This window comes from Cryptotermes secundus, unplaced genomic scaffold (genome assembly GCF_002891405.2).
Source record: "Cryptotermes secundus unplaced genomic scaffold, Csec_1.0 scaffold1849, whole genome shotgun sequence".
NCBI classification, from domain to species: Eukaryota; Metazoa; Arthropoda; class Insecta; order Blattodea; family Kalotermitidae; genus Cryptotermes; species Cryptotermes secundus.
The window spans coordinates 511161-530240 of record NW_019742449.1 but is presented as its reverse complement, the minus strand read 5'-3'; the positions used below and the strand labels follow the sequence as shown (position 1 = coordinate 530240).

Below are 19080 nucleotides of genomic sequence, written 5' to 3'. Positions count from 1 at the left end.
ATATTTTTGTATATTCTAATTTCTACGTTTTCATACTACTACATCTTTGACGGGAAACTGTTTTTCCAACTGAGCCAATGTTAGCTTCTGGAAAAAAGATTCCGCTCCGTGCAGAGATTTTGTTTTTTGAAACGTAAACGAAAAGACAAACAGGCTTCACTGCCACATATGCGTTTATTTTATTCACTTCCTGCAAATAACCTGGACTTATAAAATATGTCCCAGAATATAACGCCGTTTGGTTCGTTGAAAGTCACTGAGTACTTCGGAGGAACCTGTTGCCTCTATCTTCAGGATAGGTTCGAAGCATTTGTAACTATCTACTATAATATATACTATATATATACTATATAATATATATATATATACTATATAAGCAATCCTTGGAGATTTTACGTGTTAATTTTGGCAGTCAACTAGGTTTATGATTTCTCTTATAAAGGAAATAAATTAAAATTTTATAAGTTAGAATTAAATTACTATAAAAATATATAAATTCGGTTTTCATAATGATCCCAACATTTAAATTTCGAGAAAAGTTTAGGCATATATCAATTTAACTGCATTTATGCAGCATATGGACCCATATTATTTTTCTCAAAAATTCCATCTCTTCTCTTTGAAGTATAATATCCTAATGAAATAAATTATTTGAGATGGAAAGACTATAAAGTGTTTCGCCTTTGTTTTATTTTTGAAATATTGTGGCATGCGTATATTTCAGCATAGTATTTCAGAAAATGACGGGGTGAAAAGAAATAGCATAAATTTTAGTTCAAAAACAAAACTGTTGCAGAAACCATGTTTTGAATATCGGATGCTGAAAGCGAGATTATAACCTATTTTCGTTTAAAGGTGCGTATTTGAATTGAGTTGATTGCTCTCAGTGAAACTGGAAAGAGGACGAGGAAGAGGAGGAGATGAAAGAATTATAAAGTAAAGATTAGAAGAGAATGATAAATTGTAAGTTGATCAGTATAGACACTTGATTTAAGGAGTCTAGAACAACCAAAATAGGCCTATGTGTAAAATCTCTTAAAACATGCCCAACGTAAAAGGAGTTTAAGGTTTATGGAACTGAAACTGAAGAAAACCCCTCTCACCACAAATTAAAACAAATATATTTATATATAAAAAAAGTAAACCTCTCCCTGTAACAGGCCGTGGAGGCCGACAGGTTAGTGAGCCGTCGAGGCTCCCACATTTTCTCTAGACAATCGGCTCAAAGATGGAGGTAAGGTTGCCAGGCTTACGCGCCGGCAACCTTTACCTCCAAGGAGATTCCTGGTACTCATTTCTGATATAGGCTGAGTGTATCCTAGGGAAGGATTAGATCAATTGAAAAATCAGTAACCTCATCGGCAAAGGAACCCGCGACCTTCCGGCTTGTAGCGTAATGCCTCAAAGAAGTATGTTACCGCGTATCCCAAAATTAAAATATATATTGGCCTATGTTACGTAAGACTAAGCCTGTTATTAGACAGGCATTGATGCTCTCAGAAATCAGTCCACTATACGTCTCATTAACAATATTTAACTAATAAATGTGAAACCTTAGGAACTCCATGTAGGTGAGTTCTCCTTCAGAAACCACCTGTCGCTCAGCTACTCAAGAACTTCCGAACATTTTATGGAACACGAAGGTTCATTACCATGGTCACAAGAACCCTCCACTGGTCCCTATCCTAAGCCAGACCAATCCAATCCACACCATCCCATCCTATATGTCTAAGATCCACTTTAATATTGCCGACCCACCTATGCTTTGGTCTTACCAGTGGTCTCTTTCCTTCTGGTTTTCCCACCAATATCCTATATGCATTCCTCTTTTTCCCCATTCGTGCTACATGCCCTGCCCACCTCATCCTCCCTTACTTGATCATTCTAATTATACCTGGAGAAGATTACAAGTTATGAAGCTCCTCACTGTGCAGTTTTCTCCAACCTCCTGTCACTTCATCTCTCTTAGGTCCAGATATTCTCCTCGACATCCTCAGTCTGTGTTCCTCCCTATGTCAGAGGTCAAGCTTCATACTCATACAAAACCACAGGCAAAGTTATACTTTTGCGTATTCTGATTTTTATGTTTTTGGACAGCAGATGAGAAGAAAAAGGTTCTGGACTGAAATGTAACAAGCATTACCCGAGTTCAGTCGTCTCTTAATTTCCTCCTGAATCAGGTTTTGATTTGTTATCGTTGTTCCCAAATATCCGAAATGTGCCACATTTTCATGTTTCTCTCTAACATTAACTTTAATGTTATCCTCCTAATTACGTCTAGGTCTTCCTAGTGTTCTCTCTCATTCTGGATTTATATGTATATGTTCCTCTCTCTCTCGTGCGTGCTACATTTCTGCATATCTCATTGTCCTTAACTTGACCATGTCAATTTTATTTTGCGAAGAGTGAAAGTTATGAAGCACTCCTCAGTTTACGTTCCTCCTTTAATCTCAGAGACCATTTTCAAGTCCTTAAAAGACTACAGACAAAGTTATGCTTTTGTATATTTTTACTTTCAAGAATATAAGACTTAAACAAACTCCGTGGCTTTAGTCCGCACGCGACCGAGCCACCGCCGCTTATCGGTGAAGTTAGTGCCCACTTTAGCGGATAAGCTCCTCACTTATCCTCACGAGGCTGAGTGGACCCCGTTCCATGCCCAAAACTTTTTAGAAAATCTGGTAGCGCCGGGAATCGAACCCGGGACCTCTGAATCTGTAGCCGGGAACTCTGACCACTAGACCACAGAGGCAGTACGAATATGATGCTTAGGCCTAAGCATGTCTTATTGTGTATGCACAGCATGATTGCTTGGGTGATAGAGGAATATTTACAATATAATAAGTACCCTTCATATTTTATAATATTCATTTTGTAAGACAGTTTATATTATTCTATAGAGGTCTCGCACGAAGTTAGCAGCCGGATCCCAAAATTATACAACCCGAAATTTTGTGTTTATATCGATCAACGCGCTTTATGTCCCCCCGTCATAAAGTACCGATGTTCAGTTCACTGCAAATGTGTCTCCCTTCTGAGGACTAATATGAAATTCGTGTCCGTTCCACTTCGAATATTTATGTTTTTAATTGTCCAGTAGCAATAAAGTACGACATGAATAACATCGAATACTGATGCTACACAACCGGCTGAGTCAATGCAGTATCCTTAGAGGAACTCAGAATAATAAATTCACATAAACGAAAATTAGGCATGCATAACAAATACAGGGCTATTCTACATTATTGTCGGGTTTTCCGTGGCCTGTAAACGGAACCCCCGACAATAATTTAGAATCACATTGTAGTTCTAGCACTTCCTTCGTGCCGTTGTAATAGACCGCTTCATACGGTGAACATTTGGTCGGTTCAGGCAAATAATTACTGTATTTCTTATAAACAATAAATAAGGTAAGGCTAAACCTGTAACAGGCCGTGAAGGCCCATAAGGCTCCCACATTTTCTCTAGACAATCCGCTCACAGATGGCGGTAAGGTTGTCGGACTTATGCGCCGGCAACCCTTTACACCCCAGGAAGGTCCCTGGTATTCATTTCTGTTAGAGGCTGGGTCGACCTTAAGGCCATAATGCTGCTGGAAGGAACAGGTCAACTGAGAAATTCAATGACCTTGTCTGGAATCGAATTTTATAAATATTAGGACCTGTAACTAAAGTTGCTGTGACTTGTACATACCATGTAAGATTAGTTGACATGAATCAGCCAGCTTACCGGGAACTGAGCTAGGTATGAAAATAAGTGGCATAATGTCTTGTGCAAACTCGCTGATTACTGAACCTAATAGTCTACTGTAGCTATTAATTTCTGAATTATTCCTTAAACTACCAAATGTGACAGAAGCCATTTGTGATTCTATGATGTTAATGTTACAAACCGTAGATTTTACGAATAGGCCTGATTTTAGCATCACATAGCAGTGAAGAAATTATATATCTATATTTCGTTTCTCATTTGACTGTCATGGAGTGCTATGAACGGTTTTGTGTTTTTATGAAAACAGTCTAGAATTTTTTTTTTGTATTCCATATGCAACAAAACGACACAGTTGAACTGAATTGTATGAAACATGGTAAGATACAGACCAGTGTTCTAAAAAATTGTTTCCGTCGGTGCATTGCAAGAATGGAAATGTTTTTAATTAAAATAACTCTGAATTCTGTCCTGTGCTACATTGCGAAAAGTTATAAAATAACAAAATACTTCTATCTTCGTTCAGTCGACATTGTGTCTGTTTTCTCCTTTGGCTATACCAGTTACGACTGTCTTAACATTTAGAAATTTTCACTTTCTTTCAAAACCAAAGACATTGAATTTGACAATAATGTGCTCTGGTACAAGTAAATAACATGAATTAAAATGATCGAGACCTGAACCTGAACCTCTAATTTATAATCTTTCTTCTTTTTTTCTAGTGCTAGTGGGGTGGGACTAAGTCTCCTGCACTGCGGCCACTTCTGGCCTACTGTACCAACCCCAGATGATAGGTGAGGGTGACTGTGGAGCAGTTGGTTGAATGAAGATTGGCAGGGGAAACCGAACTACTCGGAGAAAACCTACCCCAGCGCCACTTTGTCCACCACAAATCCCACTTCACCAGACCCAGGATCGAACCCGGGCCGCCGCGGTGGAAAGCCAGCGACCAACCGCTTGAGCTATGGCTCGGCCATTTTATAATCGTATTTATAAATAAAGAGCCGACAACTCGAACATTATGTCAGTTAACCCTTTGAAGCACGAATTTCTTCTAAATAATATTTAATATTCCGTGTTTGGAGGCGGGTTATAATACCTTCACCGTCGCCCTGTGAGTAGTTGAAGCTGATGAAGAGAGACTCCGGTAGCTGGGGTACAACTAGGCCATTCTGTCACGGGAGGATATAAATACAGAGACCTGGTCCTCCATGTTGGGAGTTGGACGCATGGAAGACAACTTTGCTCTGTAAAAATTATTGTACGAACACCAAATGCGTGAAAACCGGGATAGTCTAACTCAAGGTAACTCTTCTGAGGGCTGTGACTCAAAAAAGGGGGTGTTTCAGTTCCCACGTCACAGGGCACTCGTTGCGCCCCCGTTATAAAGAACTGGTTTATTCTGATTAGGGAAATAAGCGCTGTTTGCTCTGAACATGATATGTGGACAAAATGCGGAGTTTGTTGGTCTTAAAGCAAATGGTACATACAGTAATTGCTGTGCTTTATCTCTCTCTCGCTCTCTCTTTCTTGTTGATCCCACTTTGTAGCATAGGACATCGGTGAAACGCTTTGTTTCACTTCAGTTTCTTAATCCTAAGACAGACGGTAGGACTCCTTGGATGGGTTATCAGCCCGTCGCAAGGCCTCTACTTACACAAACAGAATAAACGCAGAGATACATCTATTCCTATTGTGGGATTCGAACCCACAATCCCAGTGTTCGAGCGAGTGAAGACAGTCATGCCTCAGACCGCGCGGCCACTGAGATCAGCGCTGTGCTGGACTAAAGTATGAAAGCAGTAACGAAACGAACCCAAGAAACTGGAGATGAAATCGCCGAAGTTGCGAAAAACATGGAGACAGACACTGAACTGCTTACCGTGGTGAGTGTGCGTCCGGGACGGGCAAATAGTACAGATTGCGGTCAGGGCCGCGCCGCGTCTTGCTTACCGTGCTCCGGGTTGGGCTGCAGGCTGTACTGATACGTGTACGAGTCTGCTGCAGTCTGCGGGCCACTGGGCGGGGTCATGGAGCCGTGCTGCTCAGGTAGCGGGCTCAGGGGCGGTTTCATGTACGCGTTGTCTCCCGTGGGAAAGGTGACATGCGGGCTGCCCCAGCCGCTGCTCTCCCTGCTAGAGGAGCATTGTTGGTAGATGCTGGGGGACGGTGCCGTGCTGTAGTCGTACCCGTAGTGATGTCCCATGCTCTGTTGGGCCGCATTGTACGAACAAGTGGACTGGTACTCCTGCGCCTGAGGACCGCCTAGTCCCTGCTGATGGAGTGGATCGTAGTGGCCCGGTTGCGACGACACGGGACCCAGCATGGACCCGGTTGCTCCGGGGTTACCGAAGTACGCGGCTGCAGGGTGGTGGGGGTGGTACTGGGGCTTCAGCGCCTGGCACTTGCGGCGAAACCCTCGTGGCCTTCTCCTGAACGAACCTTCCTCGAACATAAATTCGGAGGCGGGATCAATGGTCCAGTAATGTCCTTTCCCAGGACGCCCAAGTCCTTTCGGCAGCTTGATGAAGCACTCATTGAGAGAGAGGTTGTGGCGGACCGAGTTCTTCCAGCCCTGGTAGGAGCCTCGGAAGAAGGGAAAGCGTTGTTGCAAGAAGGTATATATCTCGCTGAGGGTGAGCCTCTTGGCTGGAGAGCTCTGGATGGCCATGACAATGAGTGCGATGTAGGAGTAGGGTGGCTTCTCCTGCCGCCGCACGCCGGGGTTGCCCTTCTTGGTGACCGCCGGCACAGACGAGGTCTCGTTTGCCTTGTCCTGCTCTGGCCCCACCGTCACCGCCACTGCCACCTGATCCTGCTGCTGGGGCATGCTGGTCGCAGTGTCCAGACCCAGCACAGAGCCCCCATGGTCAGCACTGTTGCTGAGAATCACACTGTGTTGGTGTTGGTGAAGGTGCAGGTGATGCAGGTGTTGCTGGATGTTAATGGTCTGCTGCACCACCGACTGGTGCTGATGGTGCAACTGAGACTCAACTAGTGATTCCTCACTCTTCATCATATTGTGTATCACACAAGTAACTAAACGTTGCCACAGACTCGATAAACATTTACGTTGTAGCTTCCAGTCCCTTCTTCTTGTTGGTGGTTAAGCCTTGTCCAAACAAGCCGACTTCCTTGCGTCTGAAGTTAGCTTATAGTCCCCACAGTTTACTACAAACACTCGAGGCCGATGTGTATATACACATTCGATACGTTGCAGCCAGTACGTTCATCTCACGCGCGCATATACAAACACACACAGTGATAAGACTGTAGCTGTGCTAGTACTCGCAGTTCAGTTCACTGTCCACGCTCCAAGCTGCAACAGATTCCTTCACCACAGCGCTGTAAACTGAGAACTGAGAAAACTTAACCATACCATGTTCTCCACATTCTTTTCCTCAGATAAAAATTAAAAAGAAAGAAATCCAAAGCTGCCCTCCAAACATCCGTGGCGAGAGAATGAAGGGGCGGATTGAGAGGAAGGTCTAGTCGCGGAGCGCGAACAGTTAGCGGAGGGGCGGAGATTTGGGCGGAGATATGGAGACTTAGGCGTGTATCACAGTCGCTTAAGGGGAACAGGATTCATCTCCACACATGTTGGCTCCAGCACAGGCTCTGGGATGCTGCGTGCGTTCCGTTTCCTCCCCGCTCTGTCACATTTGAAATGGAGTTTCCTGACCGTCCGCCACACACATCTCTCCACCCAGCGAGACCGCCCCCAAACGATAATGTCCCATTTAATAAGGTTGGTAATTAAACGAACGATGCACCAAACCTGGAATACGGCGTACATTCATTTCTCTCTTAATGTGCTTTACCATCTTGTTGACTTCTGGAGTCGGACGAGGCAGTGTTATGTGCTGGTGTCACTAAATCGAGTTCAATAAATCATGGAAATACATTGACGTTTGTTCGACACGAAAATGTAAGATAAATCGTGGTAGAAACGAAAGCATATCTCTTTCATGTGATAGAAGTTTTCGAGAACAAGCACTGACGTTATAGAATTAGAATGTAATTTTGTTTCTACAGATAAGCTTAATTTGAATATTTCGGTTGAAGATTTTACTTATTATCTTAATGCGTCAGTGATTTATTATGTCGTAATAAAATCGTTATTCTCTGTAAGTGTCTGTGAGCTAGTGAACTGGTCTCATTAAACTTACACTCCGAAACCTTTTGTCGTGCTCACTTTTGTCTGTGTCTTATTCAGAAAGCAAATTATTGGTTTCCGTCAACAAGCTTGCTAACACTGTTAACAAACCCGGAAGTGTTCAGAAACACGAAATATAGGAAGTGTATTATATTAAGGAGATGTTACTCATATCCGAGCTGGTTTTGTATCATATCCGTCTCTGACTTAGCCTACGTCTTACAGTAAATGTCCTTCAGCCAATGCGTAATTACAGGATTCAGCAGACAACGCTCAACTCCGTATCTCAAATGCGTAGGCTCACCTACACCTCACATGACTGTTAGAACAATTAAAACAGTGGTTTCTTCTGTCAGACGAAAGAAGTTAGACAAGCCGTAGAAAGATTTTAGGTTTCCACGGCGGTGACTATGAAGAATGTCGCCTTCTGGTATGTGGCACCGTGTAGATCTTGTGTGAACCGACGTTTCGGAAGAACGTATCGCCTCCATCTTCACGGTAGAAAAATCCGCAAGCTAGGAACCAGCGTGAGCAGGTGGCTGCAGACTGCCCTGAAGATGGCATTCTTCAAGACGTAGAAAGTTAAATATTTTTTTGATTGGCTTTTGCAATGTTTGCATCATTGGTTTAAAGTATTTCCTAATTTTATTAAACAATTAGATCGTTAAATAGCATACAGCTGACTTGTACACTTGATTGTTCCGAAGGACCTGTAGGTTCCAATACTTCCCATATTGGCCTGTTAATAGGCGACTTTATAACGTCACAGTATAGTACACATTTCATAGAAATCAGAATTACCATCACACCTCAGTATTTCTTGTTGTCAACACGGCCGCCATGTTGGTTTTGTTCACGATGCGAAATTAAAAAGTTTCCAGATTTTCTTAGCTACAGGGACGAAGTTTCATGATTAGGGTAAATTGATATCTGTAGAGTGAATGTACACAATTTCGCGGTCGGGAACTCTTAATTTGCCTTGATATTAATTAACATTTTCCCCCCATATATTCACCGAAGTTGGCTTCGTTCTGTTCGAATTTGATAGAAACAGTTCCCTCATAGCAGGTCTAGTGTTCCGAGGAGGGGGCGGAACCAGAAGATTCCTATAGATAAATCTGTAACTGCCACGCAGCGTAATTCTGACTGTGCATCATAATACAGTATTACATGTTTTCCACAAATGACTTGTGTTTGGAAGAAATATCATTAGACCTGGACGCACTGCACCGTTGCAAGTCACAAAATCTCTCTCTTATATCAAGGCCTGTATCTGGATATATTTGAACAAATATTATATTTTTGGGGCATTATCCATCATCTTGTCTTTGTCTAAAAGCCGTCCTTTTTTCTCAAAACACAACGTTTCGGAGACTGGATTCTATCTCCGTCTTCAGGTAAAACCTATTCAGTTGGGACCAATCGATAAAGTTAGTCCTTATCTCCGAAACGTTGTGTTTTGAAAAATAAACAACGATTTTTAGATAAACACAAGACGATGGATAATATCCAAAAATATAATATTTGTACCAATGTACGTACCGTCACAGACGTTTAGATTTTATGGATATATTTGATCGAGCTGGATATGAAGTAGCATAGGAATGGAGAATATTACATAAAGAGGAGCTTCCTGGTTTGTCAGTAGAATGGGAAGAATGCAAACATAGAACGTGTTTAAGTTTTCGTCTCCTTAATGTCATGGGAGCCGGTCACAGTGGCCGCGCGCTAAGGCATGAACTGCCTTCGCTCGCTAGAATGCTGGGATCTTGGATTCGAATCCCACTCAAGGCATGGATATTTGTTTGCCTTCACTCTGTATTTGTGTTATCCTGTGTGTAGGTAGCCGCCTTGCGTCGGGCTGATCCCCGTCCAAGGAGTCCTACAAACTGTCTAATATTTAGAAACTGAAGCGAGACGAAGCTTTTCAGGGATCTCCTATGCTCCAAGTGGGAGTAACAGAAGCAGATAGACAGATAGATAGACAGAATATCATGAGAAGACACCATCTGGAAGATCCGGGATTAGTTGGAAGGAGATTATTAAAACAACGGATACGGAGTAATGTGTTGGGAGGATAATTGAACTCATATCCTAGATTGAGGTAGGACGTTTAAGAAGAGAGTCATGAGGATAGTAGACTGGAGCTAGGAGCAAGCTGTAACACGAGATTAGAGCAAATTACATAGAAGTTGGCGATACGTTCCAGTACTAAATAGGCCTAATTCGAGATTATATTATGGTGTAGGGACCGGAGGAGATGTTATAAACGCATACGTAAACAATTCGAAAATTCTCCATGGAAATGACCACTTGAGGGATCTTGGCATAGATGGGAGGATAATATTAAAACAGATCTTAAAGTAATGGGGTGTGAAGAAGTGGACTGAATTCATGTATTTGTATTGGGATGCGAAACTGCTCGAGTTAACACATTTAAGCAATTTTTGTTTCTATAAAAGGCAGAGATTTTTTATCTCATTTCACAGCCCTATGTGCAACTATTTAACCTAGAAGAAAACTCTTCAGGAAGAAGCACGACTCCCTGACTACAACACGCATGCGTATCCGAGGGACCTACACATGTAATAGCAGCAACAACAGAGAGAGGCAGTTCTATGCTAACACCTGCTGATGCCCATATTAGCCGAAATATGTTGTTACCTTTAAATTTTAAATTTAAAACTTAAACTTTCAAGTTAATAAATAGTTGCACATAAGACTGCAAAATAAGCTTTATAATAAAAATAAAAGAATACAACAGGATACTACAATACAGTATTAAGAGAATTTGTTGGTTAGTTAAGCGACTGTTAGTTTATCGAAATGATTCTACTGCATAGAGTTACGTACCCAGAAGGTCATTTGACTTGGTGCAGGATATGGTCCATTTTTCGGGTTTTGTGTTTACGGTTATGAAATTTGGCTTCTTTATCAATGCTGAATGAGTCCTTCAGGCTACCAGCATCGGCTTAGGAACCGAAGCGACAACACATTTACTAATATCACCTACGTCACTTCCTTTCAGTAAGTACTTGGATCACCAAGCCTCCTGTTCTGTCCTCACCGTCACAGTTTTCCTCGGGGTCAGTCGGTAAGGCTTTGAAGCTGGCCACTCACCTCCATCTAACGTCTTGGTTATGAGTGTGTGGAGCTATACCTCCATCCTACCATACATCTTAAGGGTGTGGTACTTTATTACGCCCAGAGGCAAACGCTTCTTATTTTATGATAAGATATCTTAAACCAAATTATAAGCTTGCAGGCTGACAACTTACGCCTTGCCTTCTCAATCCAGTTCTTATGCTTCAAGGAGCAGTGTCCTTCGTCCTAATATTCGCTCGGCTGGTCAAGATATTCCTCGTTTTATGGAGCCCGATTGTTCATTAGGATACCGCGATTCTTGACGCCCGCCATTGTTTCAACTCCTGAACTAGATAAATCCTGTCCACACGCTTAGAGTCTGTTTCTTTAGCACGTATGTATTGTAACTTTATTCTTCAAGTTACGCCAGAATTTGTGAAATGATATCTCTCCTTCAGAGTTTGCACTTCTCTTATCTCTCGGGCATGCTACATTTCCCGCCCATTTCATTCTCCGTGGTCTGATCCCCCTAGTAGGTCACTGTTTGGTGAAGGCTACAAATCGTGAAGCTCCTTATTATGAAATATTCTCCACTTTTATTAGTTTTCTCTTCTGTGTCTCCATATTCTCCTCAATACCATGTTTTCAAATATTCTCGACCTGTGTCCTTCCTTTAATGTGGCAGATGAAGTTTCGTATCGATACAGAATATCGAACAGAATCGGGATTTTTTACTAGGCTCCCTGTTTTATGTTTTAGACAGGAGACGGGACGGGAAGGCAAAACAGTCCAAATTGGATACATGTGAAGTATTTCCTGTGTTCGTGAGTGAATCTGTGTAAGTTCATTTGTTCTCCTCTTGCCTGGTTTCGCAGCATAATGTTGAGGAATGAACTAAATATTTTTACCGTGTGAAAATAATTTTTTTGCCCCTCCCAGAGTATTGCTTGACATTTTAAAGACAGAAGAATCATATATTTAGGCCTGTGTGCTATCTTCGCTTTGCTTGCAAAATCCGAAGTATAATAAAAATCTATCTATTGTGAGATGTAACGCCGTGTAGTCTAAGAGATTTTTTTTTCCAACGTTTCGCAGTAATATGCTGTCTCCTTCTTCAGGCAAGAAGAGTCGGAGGAAGGAGAAGGGAAAGTGTCTGAGACCCTTGAAAGGACTGTTTTATGCCATAGTAAAGCAATAGAAGAAAATGTCCGTGAATGAGAACGGGCGGGACACTGAGGTGAGGAAAGGCCGCTCCATAGCTCAAGCGGTTAGTCGCTGGCTTCCCACCGCGGCGACCCGGGCTCGATCACGGGTCTGGTCAAGTGGGATTTATGGTGGATAAAGTGGCGCTGGAGCGTGTTTTCTCCTAGTACTTCGGTTTCCCCTGCCAATCTTCATTCCACCAATTGCTCCACAATCACCCTCACCTATCATCTGGGGCTGGTACAATAGGCCAGAAGTGGCCGCAGTACAAGGGACTTAGTCCCGCCCCACTAGCAATAAAAAGCGTTAGGAATATCGGTGTAAAGAAAACGTGGCCCTGAAGGGCCTGTTTCAATGGCGGAATGGATGGGAAAATGGACGGAAGTTCCATTAGTTGTATTATTATTTTAATTAGATTTAAAAGAAATAGGAATTGAGGATATGGACAGGAATAAGCTGGCTCGGCATAGTGTCCTGTTGTGAATAAGATAATGAACTTTCGGGTTCCACACAAAACGACAAATAAATAATTACGAAAATCAGAGCATGTGTATGCCTATCACGCATTGCGGAAAGAAAAAATATATCCTCTAAAATATGTTGTTTGGAAGATCATATAAGGAAAATCCACTCATTAGCTTAGTATTAGAGTAATCAGAGAAAATCGAACTGGAACGTGTGCAGTGGATTGAGCTACAGCAGTATCTATAAAGAGTCTGTTAGTTGGCTCTTTCGATGATTGTACGTTTACTGATGACTGATGATTGTAACTCGCTTAATATTTATTGAAGCGTAAACTATTCCGAAAAAATTATAAACATAAAATTTTAATCACGAATTTTCTTTCCGGTTTACTGTTTTCGTAAATTTTGTGGGTTTCCTAGATAATTAGACCGACAAATAATCGTTGCGCTGTGCGTAAATTTTATAATTATTAAGTACATTCAGCACTCAACAGTTCTCTTCCTAACACATCCGAAGTTTACAAAACAATTAACAATGCTTTTCCGATAACGAGAGAAAATTACTGATGTCGTTTTATTCTCGATAATAATTAAACAGCAACTTGTCCAACGTAAATCTATAAAACTATACGTACAGGGATGACTTTTATTTTGTTGTCCGGTTCCATGGTTCTGCGTTTCACAACGGCCTGTGGGTCGCTTGCCGCGAGCCGCATACGAATTTTGCCGATGAATCAGCATACCTGACGACCGATAACGTTCGAAATGAAGGGAAGCTCTTCTTAGATCAAAGAATATATTAAAAATGTTGCTCCTCTACATGCGGACATTCCTCACACCGGCAGAAGAGGTTCTGATTTACCCTCTGAAGCTGTTCTGCAATAATGTATGAGACTTCCCTACGAATATTTTCTTTTAGTTTTTCTTATGTTCGGGGGATTACTCTTATAAACTTAGTCTTTCAAATCACCACAGAAGAAAAAAGCACTAGGCTTAAGATCGGATGAAAGTGCTGGCCAGATATCACTGCCGATAAATCTCTCCCCGAACACATCGGACAAAGCCTGCATAGACATACGTGCAGTGTGGGCAGTAGCTGAGTCTTGCCGCAACCAGCCGTAGAGTCTTTCTTCTTCTGGTAANTAACTCTGGTAAGAACTGCCTGAGAATGACCTGTACATTTCTTTCGCAATTAATTTTTTTTTTTCGTTAAGAACAGGTCCAAGAATCCTTGCACTTACAGCACACGTGACACCAATTTAACTGGATGGAGCGGAACTTCGTTATTTTTTCCATAAGGGAACATCAAATGTTAGGTAAAAGATAAAGTTGTCATGTAATTAATTAATTAAGCACCGTGCCATTAGGCATATGTGGAAGTGGATGTATATCTCCACAGATCTTGACCTCGGCACTAGATAGAGGGGTATGTACTGTCTTCGCTCGCTTGGAAACCGGGATCGTGGGTTCGAATCCAACTCAGGGCATGGATGTTTAGTTTGTGTGTGTGCGTTTTTCTGTGTTTGTGTACAGGTAGAGGCCTTGCGACGAACTGATCACCTGCCCAAGGAGTCCTACCGAATGTCTAAGATCTAGTAAACCGAAGTGAACGGAGAGTTTCATGGAGGTAGGCCTAGGCCCACTGGGGCTATAGTGCCAAGGGAAAAAAAAGTAGATACAGGTGAGTGGTCAGTTTCACATTCGGACCGCTTTAGCCCCAGGGAAATAACCCCCGTACCCATTGGACAGGAGGTTGAATTGACCTCAGAGCCGGCCTGGAAGCTGTGGAGAAGAGAAAACTCTTATCATGCTGGAAATCAAACCCGGGCCGTCATGCCTGTAGCCAGCATCAAATATTAGCATTCATAAATTGAAGATCAGAAGGAAATAAGGGCGAAAGCGCCAGAAGTGCTATGCTATGCTCTTCGTACATTTCCCAATTTGTTAAATAAACCATGTTATTTAGATAAACTGATTTCCTTCATCAAAGACTAAAGGAAGATGCAGCACGTGAAACTTATTTTGCTGGGACAAGAAATTTGCGTGGTAGAGAGGGCGATAAAATGTCTGAGAGTTAAGATGCTACATTGTAACCTGGGTAAACAGTGGGAGGATGTTTTGTTTACGCTGGGCCACGAGTTTACACGGAAAATCACTGTTCGTCTTGCACTTGAGGAGATCATCACGTACTTGAGTACCGGCTGGATGGGTCTAAAATGCATTTTGTTTTCAGATAATGGTTCCATCAATTTTGTCGCTACGAAAGCTGCATAGCGCACTTGTTGGCGAAGGATATGCCCACTCGAAATGCCAGACGTGTTTCAAAATGTGCAGAAGAATTCAGGCGTTTATACTTTTTTTTTTGTACTACTTTCCTCTTCCGTGGATCTCCAAAATATTTTTCTATGAGGGTGTGAGAGAAAAGATACCTGCAGTTGAAGAGTGGGCCCAAAATGGCTGAAAGAGTGAAAACAAAATTGTAGGGGTACTGAGATGCCATATATTTGTTACGGAGCTGATGGGAGATGTATAATTATTTTAAAATAATATTTAAATTTCGGTTCCTATCTGAAAAAAGAAGAGCACCGTATTTTTGTTAGTGATCAATCGGCCTATGCAGTAAAGGAAGGTAATTTCTGCACAGTAGTATTGTCTTTTTGAATGTGATGCCGTGCAGTCTTGTAGATCTACCTATGCTTCTGAGGAACTTACTGCCGGCATCTTCATGGTCAATGTATAAGTCGAGCAAGTGACCACCAGACAGAGTAGAAGAGAATTTGCATCTTGTGTACTGTACTTGTAGATATGTCGCCTCATTCATCTGTCTTGGAGATGGAAGCAGTACGTTAATATGTTTAATTTTATTTCTTTATTTCTTAAAATGGCTATCGAGTATTTTTACAAAAATCATCGGATTCCATTTGGATGTCATAATGATGACAGGTTATTGTTATACAGATCATTTAATTTAATTTGTTTCTCATAATGACCATTTATATTATTGTTCTAAAATAAACATATTTCATTTCGCTCTCATAATGATTATTGATTTTTGTTCTACAACCTCCAGGTTTTATTTGGCTCTTATAATGACCATCAACAACGTTCTAAAAAGTATCGTTTTCCATTTAGCTTTCTGGTTTATTGTTCTCAATATCATCGGCCAACTGAGTTTGCAAAGTTGCTATGGTGTTCTCTTAGTCACAGGAACCGAGCATTTTGTAAGAATCTTTGTATGCAAACACAAGAGAAATGTCCTATCACATCAGCCCGTTTAGTTTGTCCAAGAATCCTAAACACAGAACTACTGGGTTTTTGAACTTTTTCCATCATCCGGAATTCTAGGTAATAGAGGACACTCAAGGTAATTCTAAAATTCATTCATTCATTCATGAGTAATCTGTCAGACGACAAGTACACAGTCTCTTCCAAAACAGTTCCTCCACTTGATGCGATCTAGAGCTTTCTCCTTCAAATGAGAATATCCTCTTCTGTCCCCAAGGTCATCCAGCATCTTCTTAAGTCTTCTTGCTCGTCTTCTGGTCACTTATATCCGCCCCTCTATCTTTCCTTCAATAACTTCTTTTAGAAGGCAGTTACTGCGTAAGATATGACCAATCCAATTAGCCTTCCGTTTTCTTATTTCGTGTAGGATATTTCTCTGCTCACTGGCTCTAATCAACACTTCTTCATTTATCCCATAATTCTAAAATATCGCACTTATTTGTAAAGTCAAAGATAAACAAAAATTTTAGGCCTAACTACATTAAGCGTGATACAAAAAACCATACTATAAAATGCGTTTATAGAGTTCTTCCTGTAATGGGTATTAAGATTGCTGTCATCTGGTATGGACATAGTACAGTTTGATAGGAGGGTACCAGCCTGGCGGAGGAACACACTGCTTTCATCTTGTTTTCGATCCTGAAGATGGAGGCAGTGTGTCTCTCCGAAATATTTGTCGATGTCTATCAGACGACATGACATCACACCGAAACACTGTGTAGCTCTACTAAACTTCCAGCCCCCAGGTTTTGTAATGAATTTTTGATGTGGTGCAGAATTCCTTAGGGTTCCCACCGACAGTCGAGCATGATTTTAGGGTAAATTGCTATTGAATGACTTTCAGATCTTCTTTTGTAGAAAGGACTCTGTCAAATGGCCTGTTTCTTTTAACAGTTCTGTTTCTTAAATATCTGAAACTTGAACCTAATTAATTGTAAGAACCACTTTTACGAAAGGGCTACGTTTTGGAAATTTCTGCCTCCCACAATCAAGGCCGTCTAAGACAGGGGTTCGGGCCGCGCTACAGCTCAAGAGGTTAGTCGCTGGCTTCCCACCGCAGCGGCCCGGGTTCGATCCTGGGTCTGGTCAAGTGGGATTTTTGGTGGGCAAAGTGGCGCTGGGGCAGGTTTTCTCCGAGTACTTCAGTTTCCCCTGCCAATCTTCATTCCACCAATTGCTCCAGAATCACCCTCACCTATCATATGGGGCTGGTACAATAGGCCAGAAATGGCCGCAGTACAAGGGACTTAGTCCCACCCCACAAGCATTAAAAAAATTAGTCCCACCCCGCTAACAAACAAAAAGGCAGATGTTCTAAGATTTCGTAATGTCTCGCTCTTATAAAATAATACATATACCTTTCATACCTGCCAGTCGACGAAAAGCGGAATTCTGCATATTGTCGCAGGTCCCAGTCAGAAGCTACACCTACACCTACAGTAAGCTATTATAGTGTGACAAAATAATCCTTTGCTGGACAACGTATTATTAAAACACGTTTCGCTGCCACGAACACGCTTGGAGGAATCAAAGCTTTACCCCGAGATTGACACACGTTTCGTCGCAACGGATGAAACAGAGAATAACAGAGGAACTGTTCAGGCGTGTGGAAATTATAAATGGCAGTGGATTCGTGAATTAGAGAGTAGTAGAGATCAGTCCGAGATTAGTGGGAGATTCTTCAGACAAACGTCGCTCACAAGGAGTTCAATGTGTGAGCTGTTACAATTGACTGTAATTGTAAAGAAGTGTCAGAGTACCCAATCATCAAATCTACCACCCATTATTATTAGTCACGGAACCCCTGATACATGACAATAGTGAAGGCCCAAATATTATACCCGTTCCTAATTTCATCCCCGTGGCCTCTCGAAGGCAGTAAGACACCTGTAAAATTTGAGGTTTTCACAGCGGTGACTATACAGAATGCCGTCTTCTGGGATATGGCGCCATGTAGATGTTGTGTGAACAGACGTTTGGGAGGAATATATCGCCTCCATCTTCAGGGTAGAAAAGTACGTTAGCGAGGAAGCTGCGTGAGCAGGTTCTCTTGTATGATCACGAAATGTACACAATATTGCACGTCCCTGTCAGCAGTACAGTGACACCAGGAACCTGGATAGCTACATAGCTACATCTACCTCTGTGAAATGTTCCCCTGCGGTCACGAAACATTTAGCCAATTTTGCGGCTGCATCTGAATTTTCTGAAAGCACCTGTAGCCTATTAGGAGCCGGGATAGGACAGTCGGCATAGCGACAAGCTACGGGCTGGAAGACAGAGGAATCGGAGTTTTCTCTTCTCCACTTCGTCTAGACCGGCCCTGGGGTCCGCCCAACCTCCTATCCATTGGGTACCGGTCGCTCTTTTCCTGGGGGTAAAGCGGCCGGGTCGTGAAGCTGATCCCTCACATCCAACAAATGCCGAGGTCAGGAAAACATGGATCTATACATTCACTCTCCCATACGCCTTCATGATGTAGTGCTTAATTAGTTAAGCACAGGAACAACTTTGCCTTTTAACCCTCCCCCCCCCTTGGCACTACAGCCCTAGTGGGCCTAGGCCTACCTCCATTAACTCCGTTCACTTCGGTTTTTCTAGATCTTACACATACGGTAGGACTCCTTGGGCGGGTGATCAGCTCGTCGCAAGGCCTCTACCAGTACACAAACACAGAAAAACGCACACACAGATCCATGCCCTCAGTAGGATTCGAACCCACGATCCCGGTTTCCAAGCGAGCAAAGACGGTGCATGCCTTAGACCTCTCGGCTACCGTGACCGGCTCTTTTTACCTTTACCTGTAGCTTATCAATTCCTCCTAAATTACTGGCTTGCCAAACTGTCTGCGGATACAACAGTATTTTAAATAAATCTTCAAATTTTGGAGATCTCTCTTACAGTAAAGAATGCTGTCTTCTAGGATATTGCGCCGTGTAGATCGCTTGTGAACAACGTTTCGGAGGAACGTATCGTCTCCATCTTCGGGGTACAAAAATCGTGAACGAGGAGACATAAGACGGCATTCTTCATAGTCACCGCCGTGAAAACCTCAAATATCTTACAGTAGGTTGCGCCTCCTTTGACGTCCCGAGCCGTATTTCGAGAAACCGTGGCCTAATGATTCAGTAAAATCGGGCATTTTAATACAGTGCTCGGCCATATCGATTTTCACTGCTT

General features: G+C 42.3%; 1 protein-coding gene across 2 annotated transcripts in view; it reads right to left on the bottom strand.

Moving 5' to 3' along the window:
* The window catches only part of LOC111873226 (forkhead box protein F1-B), a 43337-nt gene extending 36277 nt beyond the window's left edge, over nucleotides 1–7060 (bottom strand). The window contains exon 1 of one of the 2 annotated variants that reach the window (XM_023867757.2): nucleotides 5662–7060. In XM_023867757.2, coding sequence (XP_023723525.1) covers nucleotides 5662–6727 — 1066 coding nt within the window. In that variant the 5' untranslated portion in view covers nucleotides 6728–7060. Of the gene's footprint in view, nucleotides 1–5590 lie in introns of both variants that reach the window. The other variant, XM_023867759.2, reaches the window with a different exon arrangement.
* Between the last annotated feature and the right edge of the window lie 12020 nt (nucleotides 7061–19080).